General features: G+C 40.9%; 1 protein-coding gene across 3 annotated transcripts in view; it reads right to left on the bottom strand.

Moving 5' to 3' along the window:
- The window catches only part of znf609a (zinc finger protein 609a), an 86,483-nt gene that overhangs the window by 41,418 nt on the left and 23,760 nt on the right, over nt 1–21,305 (bottom strand). The window contains exon 2 of one of the 3 annotated variants that reach the window (XM_043227681.1): nt 15,237–16,109. In XM_043227681.1, coding sequence (XP_043083616.1) covers nt 15,237–15,977 — 741 coding nt within the window. In that variant the 5' untranslated portion in view covers nt 15,978–16,109. Of the gene's footprint in view, nt 1–6,338; nt 6,520–9,009; nt 9,283–15,236; nt 16,110–21,305 lie in introns of those variants that run through there. The other 2 variants (XM_043227682.1, XM_043227684.1) reach the window with 2 other exon arrangements.

A 21,305-nucleotide genomic window follows, 5' to 3' on the forward strand; every position in this document is an offset into this window, starting at 1 on the left:
GCACTGATTTGAGTGGTGACTGACAGCTATTATTAGGACAGGCTTGATGGAGTGCAGCAGATAAAAATAACATGATCTTAACCATTTAATTAATGCTGTCACATAACAAATCTGCTCCAATGATAATTACAACATTAAACAAAAAATATGAAGCCTACACAAATACTACAAATCATAAGTAAAAATAATTGGGAATCATGTAAAAACTGCAAATAAATTAAAAACAGTGCACATTTAATTTACCCCAACATTTATGTAGTTTACCTTATAAAGGACCATCTTCCTTATAAAGTATATGATGTCATGTCGTTGCATTGCTGATCATGATTTTGAGTAATCAATACATATGCCCTTTTCCGGGAACTCAGGAACACGTAGTAATCTTAGACCACTTAATCCAGATATTTAATCAAATCCACAAATTAGCCAGAGATACGTTATCACAATTAGAAGACCTGCAATCTTTCGAGCTGCAATCTTTTCAAGCAAGGTATGAAGAACGGACCCCTGAATATCTGGGTTGAGAACAAGGTCCTCCTCACAAAGGCCTGATAGAGCGTCTACAGATGGATGGCCGAGCATGTGACAAGGTACCGCTGGCGGGGCCCGTCTGGCTCACTGCTTCCAGGAAGCCAGATTCCAGGGCGCTAATCCAGAGAGACTCAGAGGCCCAGAAATGCCATCAGGTCCCTTGGCAGAGAACACATGCCCGCTTTGTGTCCCAGACTGCTGTCGATGGAGGGCTGCAGGAACGCAAGCCCCTGCACAGTTCCCCAAGTGGGAACCAAAGCACTCCTTGTTTAATCCTCTGTGCGAAAGCATCAAGTAGGTGGAGTGGAGAGGACTCGGAATCGGGGAAAAAGAGGGAAGGTTAACAGCAATAACACTGGACTCTGAATAGATCGAGGGGTCTAGGTTGAGGCTTTTCATAGCAGCTTGCAAACTCATTTTGCTTTTCTCAAACTCACTCGGGCTGTAGCAAATCTTCTTTTCGAAGCGGTGGCTTTTATTGCACTGCAGTTTCTCGCAACTGTCGTGTTTTTCTTCCGAGAGAGACAAAGACCATCTCTTTGTTTCACAGTTGAAGGTATAAGCCTAGGAACTACATGGACACGCAGGTTTGGGAGATAAACCGTGAACCGAAAACACATTCCACAGTTGAGCAGTCACTGCGATGCAGTTCGCAGAACGCTTGACATTCTCTAACACAGAGAGCGCAGGAGGCCAGGGGGGCCCCTTCATGCTAACACCTCATAAATCCCTTCATTCCTCCCCCCGACTGCGCCCTCAGGGCCCTACGGATACAAGGACAATTAAGTAAGAGAATGAGAGAGTGAGAGAGAGGGAGGAAGAGCAGTGAAATTTGCCAGAGCTCTCAGATTTGTGCAACACTGTCATACTGAAAGTTCTTTTTCCACTTTTCACAAACAGATAAAGGCACGCATTTCATAAGAACAGCACTTTCAACTGCACGGTTGCGAAATGCAGAGCACCTTACGGGTTAACCAAAGGTCTGGTAGAAATGACACGCAAACCTAACACCAAAAACAGGTCACTGACATGAAGAGTTCAAAGACGGGTGAAAAACAGAGGTTAACAGTACCTTCAAGCGATGGAAGTACTTCTCCACATTCATCGATCATGGTGTCTTTGCACATCAAGCTTTCCAAAGAATAGCCTAACACGGCGCTGTGACGGTGCAGGTTCAAAAACGGTAAAGCTACGGCACTTTATCAGCGATCAAATGTAGACAGTGGATCTGCATGATATGCTTTCCCATACTGGCACAAAATGGGTGTCTGGCCTTGTACTAAAATGTGATTTATCCTACTGTTTGCTGTCATCATCTCTTAAATGCACATAGGAGGGAAAAATATAGAAAGCCTTAGACAGACAAAGGAGGAAAGTGCAACAAAGGTTATAAACAAAGCTCTGTCACATCTCTGGAGAATTTATATAGCATTTCCTAAAAACTTTTCGTTTGTTTAGCGGTAAAGTTTGGGTCCTGTCAGGGAAAGATGAGGTGAGAGCAGCAGCAAACTCTCAGAGAGCCTGAACCGAACTGGCACCTGCCTTTAAACATTTATGCCTGATGCATTTTTAAAACGCAACATAAAAAAGGCATGACTCTGTTGTTTTCTCTTCACCATCTTTCCCAGCTTGCTGACATAAAGCGACACACACACACACACACACAAAAACCACCCCACACACTTGGATAAATAGTGTCTTGTCTTACTAAAACCAGAACTCTTTAGCAACAGCGACATTCAGACTGACAGCAATTCAATCTCCTGTGCTGTTGGTTCCTACTCACAACACAACTCATCTGCATGAAACCAGTTGTGCTCCTCCATTGCTAACAATGACTACGTCAAGAGTTACTCCGCTCCGAAATGAACATTTTGTCAGGTGCTTATCCCCCAAGTAATTCCAAACCTGTTAAAGCTTTGTTCATCTATTATTTGAGACATATAATATGAAAACCCGGAGGCCTGTGACAAGTAATGATCACTGTCACCTGCCATCAGTGGTTCGACCGCAACGTCATGAAGCGGCAAGAATACTTTTTAAAGGAAAAGAAAACAAAAATAATGACTTTATTCAACAATTCAGCAACGTAGCTCCATTTTGAAAAATATCTACATGTGGTGTTTTCATTCAAATCAATGCATAAATACACATAAAAGACGTATTGTTGCGTTGCATCCAGTATATATTCTCCAAAATTGGCCCTATGGTGCTGAATTGTTGCATCAAGTCATTATTTTTGTTTTCTTTTCTTCATAATATTACGGTTGAACGTCTCAGATGACATCTTTCACTTTTCTTTACCTTACCTTGAGTGATCATTACTTGGCAGCCCTAGGAACAGTCAAAACTCTCCTGGTTTTCGTATTAAATGCACAGCTTTTATGGGTTCAGAAGGACATGAGGGTAAGTGATTAATGACAAAATGTTCCTTTTGAGGCGGAATAATGCTTTTAAGCCACTTTGTTGCTGCAAATCCTTTTCTGCAAAGAAACAAAACCAAAAACAACATTATTCCTTCATTTTCAGCGTCCCAGCAGCATCAGACTCTCAGACCAATGCTGTTATCTCATTAAAGCAGACTTCTCTCCAAGTCAGACCTCATCAGGCCCGGACAGACACTGGTCCTGTTAACCCGCCAGCGCGCCTGTCAGTGTACCTGTCGGACAGAAAGCTAAGTTTTTCCGTGGTCAATCACCAGACCGGACAGATACATCAGAACCAGAGGGAGATATGACACCAGGCGAGCTCATTCTCAGTGTGTGTTGTAAATGAGAGCACGGGAAGCCCAGGACAGAGCTTTTTGCGGTCGCTGAAATCTGAAAACAGGGTTCAACGCAGACGCTTATTAGCTGGCGGTTAGCATCGCGTCTGTTAGCAAACAATCGCTTAGCACAATGGCAAATTACATTTGCGTTTCTTTAAGACTACCTTAAAGAGAGAAAAAGGGAAGCTTGTGATCTCAGGCTCTGAGAACGAATTGGCTTATGAAAAAAAAAAAAAAGATGACTACCCACAAACCCCTAGCGGTTTGCAGAGCTCTTCCGCGGCTGTGGATTTATTTAAAAATAGCTCAGATTTGAGCAGGGCATTAAGTGTGATATCCTCCTCCTAAAAGGCACCGATTGTTTCCTGATAAATAATCTGATGTCAGATTCAGTTTCTAGACCAAACACAAAGGGGGCGGAAGTACATTCAAGCGAATCTGCACAACAAGGCCCGCTGTTCACGAACACACAGACATACAGCATTTACAGAGAGCATGAGAGACGGCTTTTATATGTGTTTGTATAGAGAATAAACTGAATTGAAGAATGTGTGTTTCTGTTTACTGAATTATAAAATCCGATTAAAAACGTGCTGATGATTACTAAACATTACTGAAATTAAAAGTAGTGCTGGGTAACGACTGATCACAGCCAAAATAAACATTTTTAATCAAATAATGTGTGTGTTATGTATATTATGTATTTACAGACAGCATATATTTTTAAAATATTGACATTTATTTTAATTTTATGATATATAATTCCATTTTAACAAACATAACATTTTTATTATATACATGTATGGGTGTGCATTAATATATACATAATAAATAAAAACCTCAATTTTGCATTATTAATCATGATTAATCAGAGCATAGCAAAAAAATGAAAGCTAAATAGAAATAAAAAAAATTATAAATTGAATAAAACTGGACATAAAGAAGTATATTTAATACACTAAAAATGATTTACTTTAAGCTACTCATAATATTTTATTAGTATGCCAATAATACTAAAACAACACTGCTGTATAGACCTCATCTAACTCCAAGCTACAAAGATAGTCAACATGTAGTTGACCAAGACTTTTTTTTTTACACTAAGAGCAATGCTGCATAATAACTAAGGTCAAAAAAATCTGAAAAATTCACTCAGTGCATGAATAGGCTTTTCACATTTCAGAGAAAAATGCAAAAGGCAAGAATACTAAAATGAAGCCAATGCATCTGGTTTCTCTTTTTGTTCACTCAAAAAAGAAACAAGCAGGGGGGCCAGTCTGGACTCATCCAATGGGCTTGCATGCAACGGTCTGAGCGTGTGAAGGCCTGCGGTGAGGCTGGATCAGGCCTGCAGCGGCCGGATCGGCGAGGAAGCAGAGCGAGAGTGAGGTAAACAGATGAATAAAACATTGTGGTTTTGTGCAGTCCTGACCTCGGTTAACACCACGCTGTTTACACACGAGAACAGTGTGAACCGGTGAGGGGAGTGGCACACATTCACACAAAAGCACAAAGACGTCGAGCATGAAACAGATATGCTCATGTTCTCCTTTCGGCACACAATCAATGGATTGACTCGCGAGGTTCCTCCGCCTCGACCCATTTATAGACGACCGTTTTAACTGGGAGCCCGCGAGAAAAGACATGCGATTGTTTAAAGCCCGAGAAGTCCGTCCGAGGAAAATTAGGACGTTCTCTTTAGCAATTTCGATTAAAATTGTTATTGTCACTAAAATTAAGACCGCAACTTTTACGAAGTAAAATAGACTTTCAAGTAACCCATGTTGCCGATCAATTTGCTCGTAACCAAACATTTGCTCGTAGCGATTTTCTCCTTTTTTGCATTTCGCGAAAATGACTTGGCGTCTGCAAAGTTTTGACACTTTGAGGAGTTGTGGGATGTTCGTACGGAGTTTCTACCGCGGGTCAATTCAACATGAACGTTTTTAACAGCAGATCCACAGAGCCAAAATAAATAAATACATTAAAAGATATCCAAATCATCTAGAACTTATCCAAATAAACGAAGATTATCTTTTGGTCATGGTCATTTCGCTGTGAATTAAACCAATGATCCTGTTGGACAAAAATAATAAAAATATTAAAAAAAAATTTAATTATAATTAGTGCTGTCAAATGACTAGTCGCATCTAAAATAAGTTTTTGTTTGCATAATACATCTGTGTTTAGTGCGTATATTAATTACGCCTATGTAAATACACACATTTATATTAAAGGAAATGTTTACGTTTATAAATTATATGAATATAAATATATACACATGTAAATACATGCAAATATTTTCAAAATAGATGCTGTATGTGTGTTTATATAAACATAACTATACTCAGTACACACACACATTATATAAACAATAACCTTTATTTTCACAATTAATCGTTTGATAGTGCCGATTTAAAATAGTTACGCTTTTACAGTGTTACCGTTAAAGGTTCACCGTTTTACCAGATTTTAATTATTTGTTTTCATGCCGTGATTTTCGGGGAATTGTATTGAATCTAATTCGCTCATTCTGACTTGCAGCTATATTTCGAGGCTAAATAATCTTTAGGTTTCCAAGTGTCGGTCTATCGATGTCTTCATTGACGTTGAGGGTCTTGCACCACGAGTGCTGCATGAAAACCGCTTCAAATTTGGAAAACGTGTCTCAAGATCAGATGTGAACGGCCGCTCGCCAGATGGACTCAATAATCCCTATCTACACTGGAAGCGATCGCTCCATCAACAAAGCTATCTCTGTTATCTCAAAGCTTGTAGTGTAGATATCTTTGCTGATAATAGTTACACCACATGCGCCGTTCGCTTCTGGCGCAATGCCACATGTTCCCTAGAAATACAAACACAACAAACAAAGATTAGCCTGTTGTTGCGGTCTGCATTCAAACGATGCCGGGTTTGCCAGTGCACCGAGAGAACGCAATAAAAATGGAAGTGCGTTTTAGCGCCGCGCTTTCGACGTGGATGTTAGTCAAGCCGCTCCGTCCTGTGAATGCTACGGTTTTGTCTCCCGAGTTCTTACCCTCCTAGCCGGCGGCGTTTGTTGTCTGGATGTCCTTTGCTTTCATAACTGCAGCTCAGACGAGTCTTTCTCTCAGTTTGAGCCGTAGACGGGACAGCATGGGCGTTTCCTGGCTCGCTAACCCAGGGGCCTAAAATACCCAGGGGCAGCGTTCACAAATTGTGCGGTGAGAGAGTTTAACAGCCTCTCCGTTCAAGAGCCGAGACGCTGTGCCAAAGTTGCATGAGGGGTGAGAGAAAGAGGAGGAACTACAGGAGGAGAGGGGGGGCCACGAATGTGAGAGACGGGGAAAGAAATGAGACGAGAAAAGGTCACTGCTGACACTCGTGTAAACACCAGCAGAGGATTTACAGTGTGGCGAGAAACCTCTCGTTGAGGAAAAGACACAAAAAGATTGGAGCCTCGGGCCAGGAGGAGCAAGAGACCCAAAAACCAGGAGACATTCCAGGAAAACAGACAGACCTCCCCTCCTCTCCCGACTGGAAAAGCTTTGTTTTAATGGAGTGCAGGCTTCCTGGCGGCTGTCAGCTCGGGAACGGACGGGGATGAGAAAAGGGAGGTTTGCTGATCTCCGAGGCTAGCCGTGAATGGCTCTCTTTCACGCCGTCCTGCTCTCTTCTCAGCCGCGTTTCGAGGGGACGCTCGCGCTTTTTGTTCTTTATGTGCACTTTTTACGAAGACGTGAAATTAAAATCGATCATTTGACTTATTCCTGAGCTAAAACGCGTGCTTAGCAAGCCATACGATATGTTCAGATATACTGGGAAAAGTAGGCTGTGATGTCACAGCCCCGCCCACACGGAATTGCTTACATCAGCAAGAGAAAAACGTTGAGAACGTAAATAAAAGTATTATTAACTTGGGTTCATGAAACCCTGGTGGCTCGGGAGGAAACTGCAAGCTGTTATGAAGCTAAATTATAAAACTGCAAAAAAAACAAGACGTCTTTACCCGTGTCTTGAGTGAAAACAGAACATAAAATGGCGTTTGACACTTTTAACTTAATTTGGTGTTTTTTTGAGTCTAACTGAATACAGAAATAATAAGAGACGGCACTTGACTTCTTCCAGCGGTGTTAAAAGTAGGAAACGATGTCACTGCCCGGCCCATACTGCCTTGCTCACGCCAGAAAGAAGCAGTAGTTCTTGTCGAAGTGGAGAAAGTGAGTTTATTCTGCAAAATATTACGCAAACAAACATTTATTCTTCAGATTGGGGCACATCAAATAAGCCCTGGTGGTTCGGGGGGGAACTGCAAGTTGTGAATAGTGAATAAGTGACTGAAATTAACTTCAGATTTATTTCAAATTTCAGTTCAGCTGCCAAAAAAGGGTTGTGCTGATTGACAATAGTATCGTGTTTCGCCAATAGTCAGAGATATTTCCTGTGGCTGACGCCTTTGAAGACAGCAAGATTATTATTATTAGTAGTAGTAGTAGTAGTAGTAGGCTAGTAACAATCTAATTAAATAAAATTAGGGTATATTTGTTCCTTATTTCGTCTCCCACATTTTCACAGTGTTGTGTGTTCAATCAAACACGATTCTGTTGAGTTTACGAATGCAGCGGCCAATCAGAGCAATGCAAATATCAGAGATTCATATATAATACAGCGTAGGCGGCCTCACTGATTATAACGGGAGCTTTTTAAAAGCACAAACTCACGCTACACCGAAGAGATGACGCAAAGGTTTTTTGCTCATTTCCTGTAGCTGTTGTTCGAATGAATGTCAAATGAAAAGTATTTTACGGCATGATTTTCATTTGCTAATGGACTAAAAAGATATACACATTTTTCTCTACGTAAAAACGTGTGGGTCTAGCTTCCAGTTTCATCCGCGTCCAGCTATTTTTAGCTAGTTTTTTTTTGTTTGTTTTGCTGCTTAATATTAAAAATTAGTGCGTCTTCTCTTATTCTAATGTATTATCTTAATTATGAACGCACTGGTCTGTAGTAGGGTTGTGACGATCGTTAACGTCTGTGTTAATCGACTGGTAAAACACCGTGGTCTTTTCCGAACTTTCTTTCATTTTTAAATAAGTGTTTTATTTTCGCTGAAATTTGAGCGGTGCGCGACTTTCGTTTGGAGGAGGCCTGAAGAGCAGCCACGGCCAGTAGTTTAATTTTTATTATAAAAATAACAGTAACCAGTGATGTGGCTTAACGCCGATATATCGCCAACACGTCTACCCTAGCAACCCTAGTGCGTAGTACAAAGATTTACGGTTTACTACACCGTTATTGTCCTCGTTACTTCACTATAGCGTCTAACGAACCGGAAGCCTCACCCAAAGGTTTACTTCTGTGTTGAAGAAAAAGCTGAATAGTTGATAAATTATACTAACGATAGGATGCTGGCTATGAAACGCAGCAAGGAGTAATTAAATAAATTAACGTGATAATACAGGATTATTATAGGAAGATATGATTATGAAGCATATAGCCCAACGCCGCCACAAATATTATTAAAGATTTAATGTTGCCTTGGATTTAGATTACGTGACGAAAATAAAAAAACACGCAAAGCGTAATCTAGTTGAGCCCTTTTCAAACATCTCACATGCAAAAACGTGCACACACACACACACACACACACACACGTAAAAATGCCATCAACGGCAAAGAACAGAAAACTGAAAGCGTCTCGGCGCTGAAAAGCGCACGGATCTTACCCTCCCCCCCGCTCTCCTCACGCACAGAGACACGGAGCGAGGCGCATTGGAAAATGCACTGGTTGACAGCAAAGGACAGCTGCTCTCCCTCGCCCGCTCTTCCTTTCCCTTCCCCCACGGCTCACACACACACACACACACACTCGCTAAGAGACCGAGCGAGCACATGAGGACGGGAGGGAGAGAAAGAAAGATGGAGAAAAACAGGAGGGAGGGGAGAGGCGGCCATGAAAGGGCTTTGTTTCTCATTTCTCTCATGGCTTTCGCAGGCCTCGCCACCACAGCAAGATTCAAAGCCTTGATCGCTTGAGACCAAATTCAGTGCACCGCAACGTGTCAGTTTGTTTGTGTAATTTAAATGTTAATATAAATACATAAAATTAAATAACAGTGGCGTGCTCCGTGGGATGGGAGTCTCAAAGAAGCAGACGATTCACAATTCTGCTCCTTTTAGTCCTTGAAAGGGCAACCTGTGTATTAATCAGTAATAAAACGCTTCGCTTTTTTACTTTAGTAAATAAAAATCCACTATTAATTACTGCAAAACGCTGAAAATCTTGCGTAATGAAATCAGTTTAAGAGTCAGTTAAAATCTGATAATGATAGAGATTTATTATGAAAATCATATCACAATCGTTCATAGCTGTATTCATAAAATAAGGCCAATGTGATTTGATTGAATTAACTTATTATTCTTAAAACTAATTGAAACAAAATGAAAATACTAAAACAATTATATACTGTTATGCTTAATTGCATGCAAAATAAGTTGTTTACATAATGTGTGTGTATATGTATTATGTATATAATTACACATGCATAGAAAAATGTTACATTTATACATTAAATATTTTTATATGACTATATAAAAATTATATGCTGTATGTGTGTGTCTATATATACACAAAAATTCACAATACGCACAAGTAGTATGTAAAAAGATTATTTTATTTATTTTGAATGCAATTAATGGAGATTAATCACTCGAGTAGCTTAATTAGAAACGTAACGTTTATTTTTGTTTTTTTGTTTTTCATTTTAAAGGAGCGATCTCCAAACACAACAAAGCGACGCTTATTTAATAAATGACTATTTCTTTAAAAGACAACTAAAACTGATAACTGAAGCCGCCTGGAATGATCTTGGATTAAATGCCAGTCTGTCAGCGAAAAAAAAAAAAACGAATCGTTTAACATATTCCCATACGTCATGAAAACCATTCAGTAGCACTATTTCTTAAACAGAACTGGTTCAGAGTAAAACTAGTTCTTAAACCCCACCTCTAACGCTCAACTGAAATCAATGTTGTTCAAATCGCTAAGCGTGAGTAATAGTAACGGTGACGGCTGCCTTAGCAAACAGCGCTTAATTATAAAGAAAAAGATGACTTGGCTGTCAGAGGTAATGGCTGAATCACAACGCAGTAAAACAGACAGAGAGAGGAAAGGCCATCACGATTCATTGGTTCCCACCTTCCCGTCTTTATCTCCCGCTGGATTTATTGGTGAGGATGTAGCAATTACGCCCAGGCAAAACAAGCAGCACAACGCAAATTTCCAAAGAAAGACACTCCAACGTGGAGAGTCTGCAAAAGAGAGAGAGAGAGAGAGAAGAGAGGCTCGACGCCATCGCATAGCGATAAACCTAATCCCGTTGTTGGCATGTCAGCCAGGATTACGGCAAAACTACGAAGCAGCAATACGGAGATCGCCTCGGGGAACACGTATCCACCAAATAATGAAACCTTAAGAGGTGTTAAGAGGGAAAAAATAACCTGGGTATTTACTAGCACAAGATCAACCCTCTGACAGGGAAAGAAAGAGACACTATAAATCAATCTGTGTTCCTGTCAGCATCCCTGAAAATGGAGCGCGGCGTGCCAGAGCGTGTGGGTTGACAGATCGGTACCGAAATACCACGCGCTGTTACCGTGTCGACGAGGTTTAAAATAAGTACGCGGCACGTCACGCTAATCACAACGCATCGGGCGTTTACGCCAAAGCTGGTGTGTTTTGATAAGGTTCTAGGAAACAAAAACAGCTGCCAAGAAGAGCTCGAAGAAAAGCTTAATGCGTCTCCGGGGATTACCAATGTGCACTCGTGAACGCTTAAGACCCCGAGGGACGGGACTAAAAAAAAAAAAAAAAGTCACCTTTAGAGCAACAATACTCAAAGCAAACAATCAGAGAAACGCTTGTACGGTTTTACAACATACCCAAAGTTAAAAGCTTTAATTAATTACAAGCACAACTAATCCATCGAGTGGCAAAAAAAACGGTGGCGTGATGGAATTGTGCGCTTTAACTAGATTACAAGTCTGACTGGTAGTTAGCTATACAAAAACCACATTGACATCAAGTTAACACCGAAGCAAACGAAAACAGTACGAGGCAAAAAACTCCATTTCCAGGTGGCTTTTCTGAGGCGGCGATACCATCATGTGCAGACAAAAGGGTTGCATCACACCCAGATCTTTAAATCTGGATTATCTTGAGATGGTTTATGCGCTGGCCGTCTAACAAATCCACTGAGCTGCAGTCTACAACGGCAGCTAATTCCCCGTCTGAGCCAATAACAACGGGTGTGAACCCACGGCCGGCCTGTTTTCGACTCGAGCGGAGATCCAGATGTTGGAAAACGCAGTTTATGGGCAGCAACGATCCCAATATTAAACATTCGCGCACCCGACGAAAACCCCTGAAAGGATTTCCTGGATCACCATCCGATGGAGCAATAAACTTAGCAACTCACGTCAGTCAGAGTTACGAGCGCGAGCTCCGATCTCGCTGCTGGGGCGAAGTCGTAGCGCGTCGCGCGGGCTGAGAGCAACTTCCACCGACTCGTAGCGAAGGCCTCTATATTTAGGGTGAGAATGCAGACTTGCTGAATCAACGCGGCTATAACGAATGACGGCATGGGATGCAGACGAGCAAATGGTTCGAGTGTCAACAGCAGACACATGTTATTTACAACATGCTCGATGTGAAACGGCATTCACAACTCATTTAATGGCTGTAACGTGAGCTGCTTCTGAATGAAACTGGATATTCATTAAGAGAGGGAACAAAAAAAAGAGCATGACAACTTGTAAGATGATAACGACTAGGAATGACAAAAAATAAAAATATTTTTACAAAAAAAAATACTGAATACTGATACCAATACTGATATCCTGGCTAGCATGATGAGTCAACAATTATATTATAGCAAATAAACAATTGTTAAAAAAATTTATTTCAGTAGTATTTTGTACAACTACAAAAAAACTACACTTAAAACTGAACAATTAAATACACTTAACTAAACATTCATTTTAAAAGATACAAGTTATTTTAGGCATTAGAACATTACGCAATATAAAATTTAAAACGCATTTTGTACTGAATTAATTAAATTGATATTAATTGTGATATAATTTTTTATGAAAAATACATTCAATTGGGAATAGTTAGAGGCGATATCCAATTTAGCACTGATATATTGTGCAACATTACTCAAAATAATTGGTACACTCTGACACTTATATAAAAGTCTTCAAAACAGAACTATAAGCCACATGGCGCGTTGCACAATCCAAACTAAATCTCAATGTTAAAATACAACAAATCATAATCTAGCATGACTAAAGTGTGATTCTGTTTGGTGTACTGTCACTTATGCAGTCCAGTTCACAACTAGAAACGGCTTGTTAAAGCAGGTTGCTTCCCCTCATCAAATGACTGCAGTGAGGGGTTAAATTAGCCCGTGTTATTCTCAGGGTGATAACGACTGTGTGGCAGTGTTAGTGGATATGCTAGTCTAGCAGGGGCACTCAGCAGGTACCATCGCTCCTGCATTCCTGCACGGCCTCGCGAGGTGGGAAAACCAGCCTTGCCTTCCATTCCACGGCCCAAGCCCACGGTGCCCCGCCAGCACCACGGGATGTGGAAACACAAAACCACTTTAGAGATGGTTGAAAAGCTGATCTGGTCCCCCTCCCTGACACTCGATAGCATCCCCTCCTCACACCTCGAGGTCTGGTCATTAAGAGGAAAGAGGAAGAGGTACTCTGTGTTTTGTTTGAGCTGATGTCGTCCCTCCCCCTGAGGCCCCGAGCGAACCCCCTGTGCTTGTTTAAGGAATGTACCAGAAGACAATAGCAGCAGTCAGAGGAAGTCATGAATGGGGGACATTGGTCGAGCAGCGCTACTGCGTTAACAGCAGGGACAAAGCTCAGAATGGCTGTTCTAACCACCAGAACAGAACTAAGCAGGAAAGCAACCCTCGGGGCTACATCAAAAAATTTCAACTTAACAAGTCCAGAATTGCAAGTATGCAAATATCAATGCTTAATGATCACTATGAAACTTACTAATATGAACTACCTAAAAAAGCCACCTGCATTCGAGCGACAGGAACACAATGCAAGTTGATGTAAACATTGATGTTTAACGAATGCAGTTAACTACTATGAACTTGCCTGACACTTATCCAAAACAGCTACTTGCATTGCATTCTAGATGTGCATTCAATGAGTCCATGGGAATGTAATTGTTATCCAAAGCTTGAATTGCAGTTTAATTTCACCATGATGGTGTTTAGTGTTTGTGTGAACAACACTGAGCACCTTCTATAAGTGTTCATATTTAAAAGCTGCTTGTGATGGGCTTTGGTTCATCATGTGACTCTCTCATTATGACTCGCATTTGGTGGTTATCAGTGCACTTCAAAGGTACAAAATACTTCAGTAATTTAATAGGTTGGTATATTAACATTATATTAAAGAAACTATGGTATTTACATTTGTAAATGCAAAGTAAATCCGCCAAACATGTGTTGCTACCGTTTTTTTACGGTTGAATTCCTGCAACCACAGCTGCTGTTTGCGGATTGTTTTTTTTACAGTGTAGACAGAACTGTTGTTTACACACATATTTGGAACAAAAAAAGCAATGCTAAAATTCATTTCAAAACACACAAAAACGAGGTCAAATGGTTTTAAAACAATCAACTGCAAGCCATAGTAACCCAAAAATCTTTTTCAAAGACATTACAGAGAGATCACCATCAGTTCTGTCTAAAGAAAACTCCTTGTTGCTCTTTCCAGTAGCCTATATTTGGCTGCCTGTCACAATTGAAAGTAAGCAAGGGGTCCAAGTGTTACATTTCAATGGCTCCCCGGAGGCCCACTATGTAGGGAACACAATGCTGTGAGTATGAACAACTACTGACTGAGTCACTAGCGAAGAATTTCACAGATCTGTTGTTAGCAGATATGCTGGTTTATCCTCTCTGTTTGTAATACAGAAGCCCAGCTCAGTCAATGTTCAACTAAAGGCAGTGCAATATAATAAGTTCTCAGAATTTTACGGCTTCAAACACTACTAATACATTAGTCTTCGCTGATCTTTGCATCTCACAGGAAAACATGTGTTAGTGGATATTCCTGTAGGGAATATGTTGAAGTCTACATTCTTCTAAGAACAATCTGTCGAGGCATGGATTCTTGTTTTAACATGAGAGATCAAGCTAGAAATTAGACCAGCTGCCAAAACTCCTTAGGAACTAGTAGGCAGATAATTGAGTGCAATGAATAATTGAGAAAACCCCTACAATCAGCCAAAAACTCAAACAAGATTGAGCAACAAGAGCTTCAATCAGACAGAAAAACTGCATGCAAATATAAGATATTTCACAATAAACACAAGCTACGTAACAACAGACTAAGGCTTAACCAGTTGGCAAGATAGCTAGTTTTCTGGTTAACAACAACTTGTAAAATTATCTTTACCGTTACAGCTGTTTCTTATACACAATTCCCTTATTGATATAAGAAGTAAGATTGATGTACACAAAATTCTGGAAGCCGATCGTCTTGTATCACTGGACATCTGGCCTCGGTCCTGCAGTAAATCTCTTTTGGCAAAGCTATATGCATTTCTAAATGGATATTGAGACCACTAAACTAAGCATGCCCTGTTTTCCGCTCTTTAAAATGGACTAGTGCCAAAGGAAATGCAGCCAGGAAATCGGCACACCAGGATGTGTCAGGTGCTTCTAAGTCACAGGTTCACATCGAACAGTTAGAACAGCATTAGCTTCCAGCTTCTGCTGACATTATATGATCACCGTTTATAAAACTCAACCAGATTCTTACACAAATAGAAACTTAAAACCCAACTGAACACCAGACAATGCAGACAATGCAATACTCGTTTCGATTGCAAAGAAAACACCAGTGGACTCACCTTTTCACTTTTCACTTTCTTCATGGTCCTGCAGTCATTACTTTCCACTTCTTCTGGTTCGCTCTTGATAGCCAAAGGTGTGACTATTCCAGTGGTATCAAGGGTGATATTCCCTAGTTGCTCAGCACCAACAAGGTCCGAATTTTGCGTCCCCTCAAACGGGGTATTGCGTGCCTGGCCTAAAGGCATAACCTGTGCCGATGAGTCCTTTTCTGAGGGCATGTTCCCAGCTTGTACCCCTTCGTTTTTCTCCTTCTTGCTTTTCCCAGTACCCTCCTTGTCCTTTTTTCCACTTGGAACATTACGGGAAGTTTTGTTACTTTTATCAGAACCTTTCCCGGAAGGTAAAGCTGCGGAACCACTTCCCACGGTTGGCCCAGTGCCCTCGTTTTGGGTCCGTCCCTGGGCGTCCTTTTTGGCCCCATCAGGGGTCGAGGACTTGCTACTGTCCTTAGAATTCTTGCTACGCTTAGCTTTGGATTTGCTGTCCTTGATCGGCGGAGGAGGCACCGGGTTAATGAACTTGATGTTGTCCGGCAATGCCGCTACGGCGCTCGAGGCAGCAGCCATTCCGTCCCCGTCTTTAGTGCCAGACATCTCAAGCTTGTCTTTTTCCAAGTCGGCGTCGAGGTCAATGATCAGGTTGCCTACACCAATATCCCACTCATCCCCGCTGTCGTAAGTGTCCACCGCATTCGAGTCCACACCTTTCCCGCCTGCAGTGCCACTACTGAGGGACATCTTAGTGCCAGCGGCCCAAGCGTGCCACAGGGAGGTCTGACCTTCTCAGACGTCTGAGGCGGTCGGGAAGTACATTTACACAAGCCTCAGGGTCCTGTTGGTTTCCCCTTCCCAGTAACCCACATTGTTGCCCTGGAGGGGTAAAAACAAGAAGAAAATGTGTAAGAAATGAGCAAATGTAGTAAAGTACAATGCTTTAAGACCATCTGACAAATGCACTGCTCTTAGAAAACAGGTTTAGAAATGCTGACTTTAATTTTCAGTTCTCAAAGTGAACGTTTCAATAATATCAGACCCGTGAAGGCCGTATATACAAAAAGGTTTTGCAAGCTGCACATGAATTACAAATACATGCCGAGTAATCTTTTTAGACTGGAAGAATCATTCTAGATGACTCAGGGCAAAACAAATACAGCTGAATCATGGACACCATCAGTTCAAAGCCAGAAAACAGACGTTGCATCACAACGCACATGGAACCACTTGACAGACTGACATTAAAGCTCAACGAATGACTGCAGCAATCATAATTACTCAAACGGGCCACTCGCTTTGACACTAAACAGCATTGCTATTAATTTCTAACATAAGTCAACATAAATGATATTAAGGATGTGCTAAACCACATATTTTTATCAGACAACATATCAGACAACCACAAAACCATCTAGTTGTGGGTTGTCTGAATGGCTGGTTGTTTTTAAGGCAGTACTGTAATTAGATTGTTGTCCACCTGTCAAAGTTCCTATGCCAATCAAGAGATTTCTGCAGGGCACTGTTTTGCCTTAAATTGGCCAGACATTTCACAGCCGATTAAATCATAACGCTGGGGTCTTTAAAATCAGTTTCTAAGCTCATTACAACATCAATCCATATTGAATGCAATGCAATACACTGAAATTACATCTGAAAAATCTAAATCATGATTTTAGCATTTTGACAGTGCATTTACAGCTACTTTTGCAAGACAAAGCATCTCATGCTCTCATTATGCAAACTATTCAGCATCTCCGTTTGAAGAGAAATGAAAGAAAATAAAGATAAGAAACTCATTAGTCAATCAAAGTTGCTGGATGACAACTTAACTACTTAGTCTGTAGACTTACTGTATACAGAAAGGTTAACCACAGCGTCAGAATATTGCAGAGAAATATTTAAAACATTTAAAGGTCAGATGTTAACCCCAGTTAGACCAAGAACCTGATCCTTAAATCAATACAAAAAAACAAATATGCACACATGATGCTGCAAAAAGTCAAATGTGTGGTACACATCAGATGTTTGTTAAAATTCAGTTTAACAAATTACTCACTACTTATCACTATAATCACTTTCCATGGGCATGAATGTCACTGATCTTTGGGACCTTTAAATAGAAAGTGAAACATTTTTAATACGAAAGATGGTTCAAATCTGTTTTTCATTAGAGAATCTTAAGAAGATCTTAAGAAATCATTCTACATTTAGTGTGAAACGGAAATAAAACAGACAAAGATTAAAGGTCAAAGTCATGGCCCATGATACTCGAAAGATGTCACACAAAAAAACTGTATGAAACCATAAACTGGTTTAACTGTACTACTGCAGTTTGGCGGTTGTCTAATAAAACTAAGCGCTACTTAAGTTGAAAAGGATGAGTTCGGCTTTGAGCTGCATCTTAAATAGCCGAGGAGACAGATGGTTGAATGAGAGGACACTAATCAGTGGTTTGCTGTAATCCGTCAGTCCACCAGGGAACATGGAGTGTGTCCTGCAGGAAGCTTTCCAAACGTCTGCCGTTGGAACCCAAGATAAGACGGACTTCCACTATCACAGTCATTCATCAGTCCCCTGCTTTTCTGGGCACTTCCAAGAGCTTTGAGAGTAGAACTTCACAAGATGCCACTTTAATACAAACAACAATGAAATGCCATAAAACAATATCATTGTTAAATTATTTAAACTACTGTAACAGCATTTTTACCTCATTAAAAAGTAATCCCTACCTTTAATGAGGTAAAAATGCTGTTACAGTAGCGTGTTTAAATTGGCAGTTCTATATACGGACCATGCTGATATTTGGCATTTTTTCTACTTGAGTTTTAAAGTAGCTAGCTAGAAGTCGCTACTTGATTGTTTGGCGTCCACCTTGCTCTGCTCTTTTGAGCGTCCTGACACATCAGCCTCAGATTTAACCGGTGATGCCAGTTTTGGGCGGGACTTTGTTTTTCTAACTAATGGAGCAAATTTTTTGAGGAATAGGTCATTCATCAGTTCTGTGTGTTTTTCCACACGCTTTCAAAGTAAAACTTTGAAAGATGCCATATTTGAAGGTGATAAAGACAACGACATGCCACAATGTTATTTTGAAGAATTTCTGAGCTGCCATAGGAGCATTTGGCGAAGAACCATGTCAGAACCATGATGTTAATTTTGACAGCGTGCTGTACTTTTGTGTGTTTTAGGCAGGACTTAGTTTTTTTTTTTACCAGTGGAGTGAAATCGTTTGGGAAATTTCGAGAAGTTTCGAGATACCCTGATATCAGAATTTCAAAAATGTCTGCCATAAAGACATTTAACGTCATTAAAGATAAAAGAGACTAGATATTTTCTACCATTCGAGTTTAGAGTGAGGTTTAGAGTGAACTAAAAGTTGCTCAGTGGTTGCTTCATAAAGACTTGAACAAAATGTTTATCTACTTGTTAAAGTCAGCCAGCTTATGACTCGTCCAACGACGCAAGTCTTAAAACGGACAGTGTTTTTTCGGCCAGCATCAGGAGTGTTTCATCTTAAGATAGACCTGAAAACAGAAACCTGGAATAACAAAAAAGCTGAAATCTATTTCTTGCAGTTAAATCGTACAAAAGGTTACTAGTTAAAACATGCGCACCGGTGAGCCACTCCACTGGTGTAACTCGCCCCAGGTTTTTGACGTTGCCAATAAAAGTGAAAAGCCAAAGCTTTACAAAACTCATTCATATCCCAACACGGCTGATGATGCAACTCACTGTCACAGTTCTCACACACACAACCTAATTAGGAACCGAATGACGAAACTGTGCTCGGCACTATAGCTATAAAAGGGAGTAAAAAGAAACCTTTTGTCTATTCCCTTATTCAAACACCGAAAGCCAAAAGACAAAGCTTTTGATTTGAGCCAGACAAGGACGTGCCACACATGCTCGAGTTTTGTTTTTGATGTTGTTTGATGGATAACCAATCAATATGCCTGTAGAAAAACTGTTTATTGAGAAGCAAAATTAAGTTACGCTTCTCCTCGTCTTTGGCAAGTATCGCTAAAGGTAAAGCAAGAACTAAAAGCACCATGTTCCAGCGGCTCCAGAACAGGTTGTCCTTTTCATTACCCCCACACTCAGGTACCGATGCCCTTCCAGGGGCCGTAAATAACGGCGCTAAACTAATTTAGCTTTCTCTGCCACATGCCAGGAAGCAGCGGGAGCGCTCGAGGGAGGCGAGCTGCCTTTTCACGCTCCCAACCCCACCCGACACGACACGGGCCTAATTAACACAGGCATCCACTGCGGACGCCTCGGCTTGATGGAAAAACGTGAGCTGAAACTCAAACGGGTACTCGTGCAAACGCCTCGCAGAGATGACAGGGTCGAGGATCGATACCTGTCTCGCCCCTGTTCGATGAGGAGAAACAGATAAAAGAAGGAATACAATCAGGGATGAAGAAAAACAAGCACAACAAGACAACAAAGATGAAATGCAAAATTACTCAAGAGAACCCCCTGACCTGATTGAAAAGCGCTTGTGCCTTCGGTGCCAGAGTTTTAATTCCCTCTCGGCGATTGAGTAATTGAGATTCTCTAATAAAAAAAAATAAAAAAACGGTTTCAAAGGCTGCTGGAACTGACAGGCTCTCCGTCAGACTAAATCACAGCTCTTTCTGAAGAGCCCGGGCTCGGTGAAAGGGAGGGAAGCACTTCCCGCGGTTAGATTACATACTGCATCAGATGAAAGCACTGCCGTTCGTGTTTTCATCTTCCCCTCTTGGAATTCTCCCTTGCCTTCTTGTCTTTTTCTTTCAAGATCTGCAAGTAGACAAGTTTAGGATTTTATCTCTGAGACGTCGGCCCTTTCTCTCAGCTCTTATTAGGCCCAAGCGGTAGGTTCTCGGCTCGCCGGCGATTTCGCTCTGCCAACACCGACATTAGCCAATTCAAACAGAGGCCATCTCCAGCAGCCATGTTAGCAGCCACGAAGGGAGCATTTGATCCAACCCAGAACAGAAGAGAACAGCTGTCCCGGGCCGGTCTGGAGGAGTTGGGTTGCCCCGTTTAACCACACAGTAAAGAGGGTGAAATCCTATCTGCACTTGACCTACTGCACTGCCCTTAACGCTAGCATAAGTGAGCCGTTTCGGCCTCTAGCGCGCTGGACGCACTCTCAAACACAAAGCAGTGGCCTGCAACATATTAATCAGGGATAATCTGTGGTTAACGCACACGAGCCTTGCCCGAACACTGAACTGCAGAAAGAAAAGAAAAAGTGTGACCAGCATGCATTAATTAACCAAACACTTATTGATCATTAACCAAACAGCAACATTATTTGGTGGATATTTATCCATTTTTATCCACTTTATGACAATAAAAAGGCAAGATAAGATATTTGACAAGATATTTAGGATATAAAGATTTTGCTATTAAATGCAGTTGTGCTCTAAAATTCAAGATACTAGTGCAAAACTGTCCCCTTTACGAGTATGTCTCATATTTATATCACACGATAAGTAACAACAAACCAGCAGTGAGAGCAATATCACATGAGTGCTGCTTAAGATTTGGGTTTTTTTGTTTTTGGTTGCAATTTTCTGTTGAAGAGCAACAAGAAAAATAACGTATGCCTTTCCTGGCTGCTTTCCTAGTGATAAGAGTCGGACATAATAATGGGAAGATGTCTGTAGACGAATAAAACTTCCTAAAGACCTGTTTCTTTGTTATCTCCACTTTAGCTCTGAAGCCTGTGACTCTTTTAGTAGACCACAGCTTTCGGTAAGAGCTTACAAACGGCTGAGACAAGAAATTCTATGCCATCCTGTTAGAATGTGAACACACCCACGCTTATTATTATCCTTTCTTATCGCACATTTCCATTGATTTCCATTTAGACTTCTTGTGGGGAAAAAACTGGTACGCCATGTGGTTTAAGCCTATGCTTATATCCATTATGTCCTATAAGCTCTTTCATTAGCTGCGGTCATCAAATTATAATATAATTTGTATTTTGAGTTGTCTAGCTCACCAAATGCAAGCACTTTACGTCATCAGAATAATGCCGCCCCCACAATCTGAAATATGCAATTTTTTTTTTCTAACAAA

Source organism: Puntigrus tetrazona, chromosome 25 (assembly GCF_018831695.1).
Source record: "Puntigrus tetrazona isolate hp1 chromosome 25, ASM1883169v1, whole genome shotgun sequence".
In the NCBI taxonomy this organism is placed as follows: Eukaryota; Metazoa; Chordata; class Actinopteri; order Cypriniformes; family Cyprinidae; genus Puntigrus; species Puntigrus tetrazona.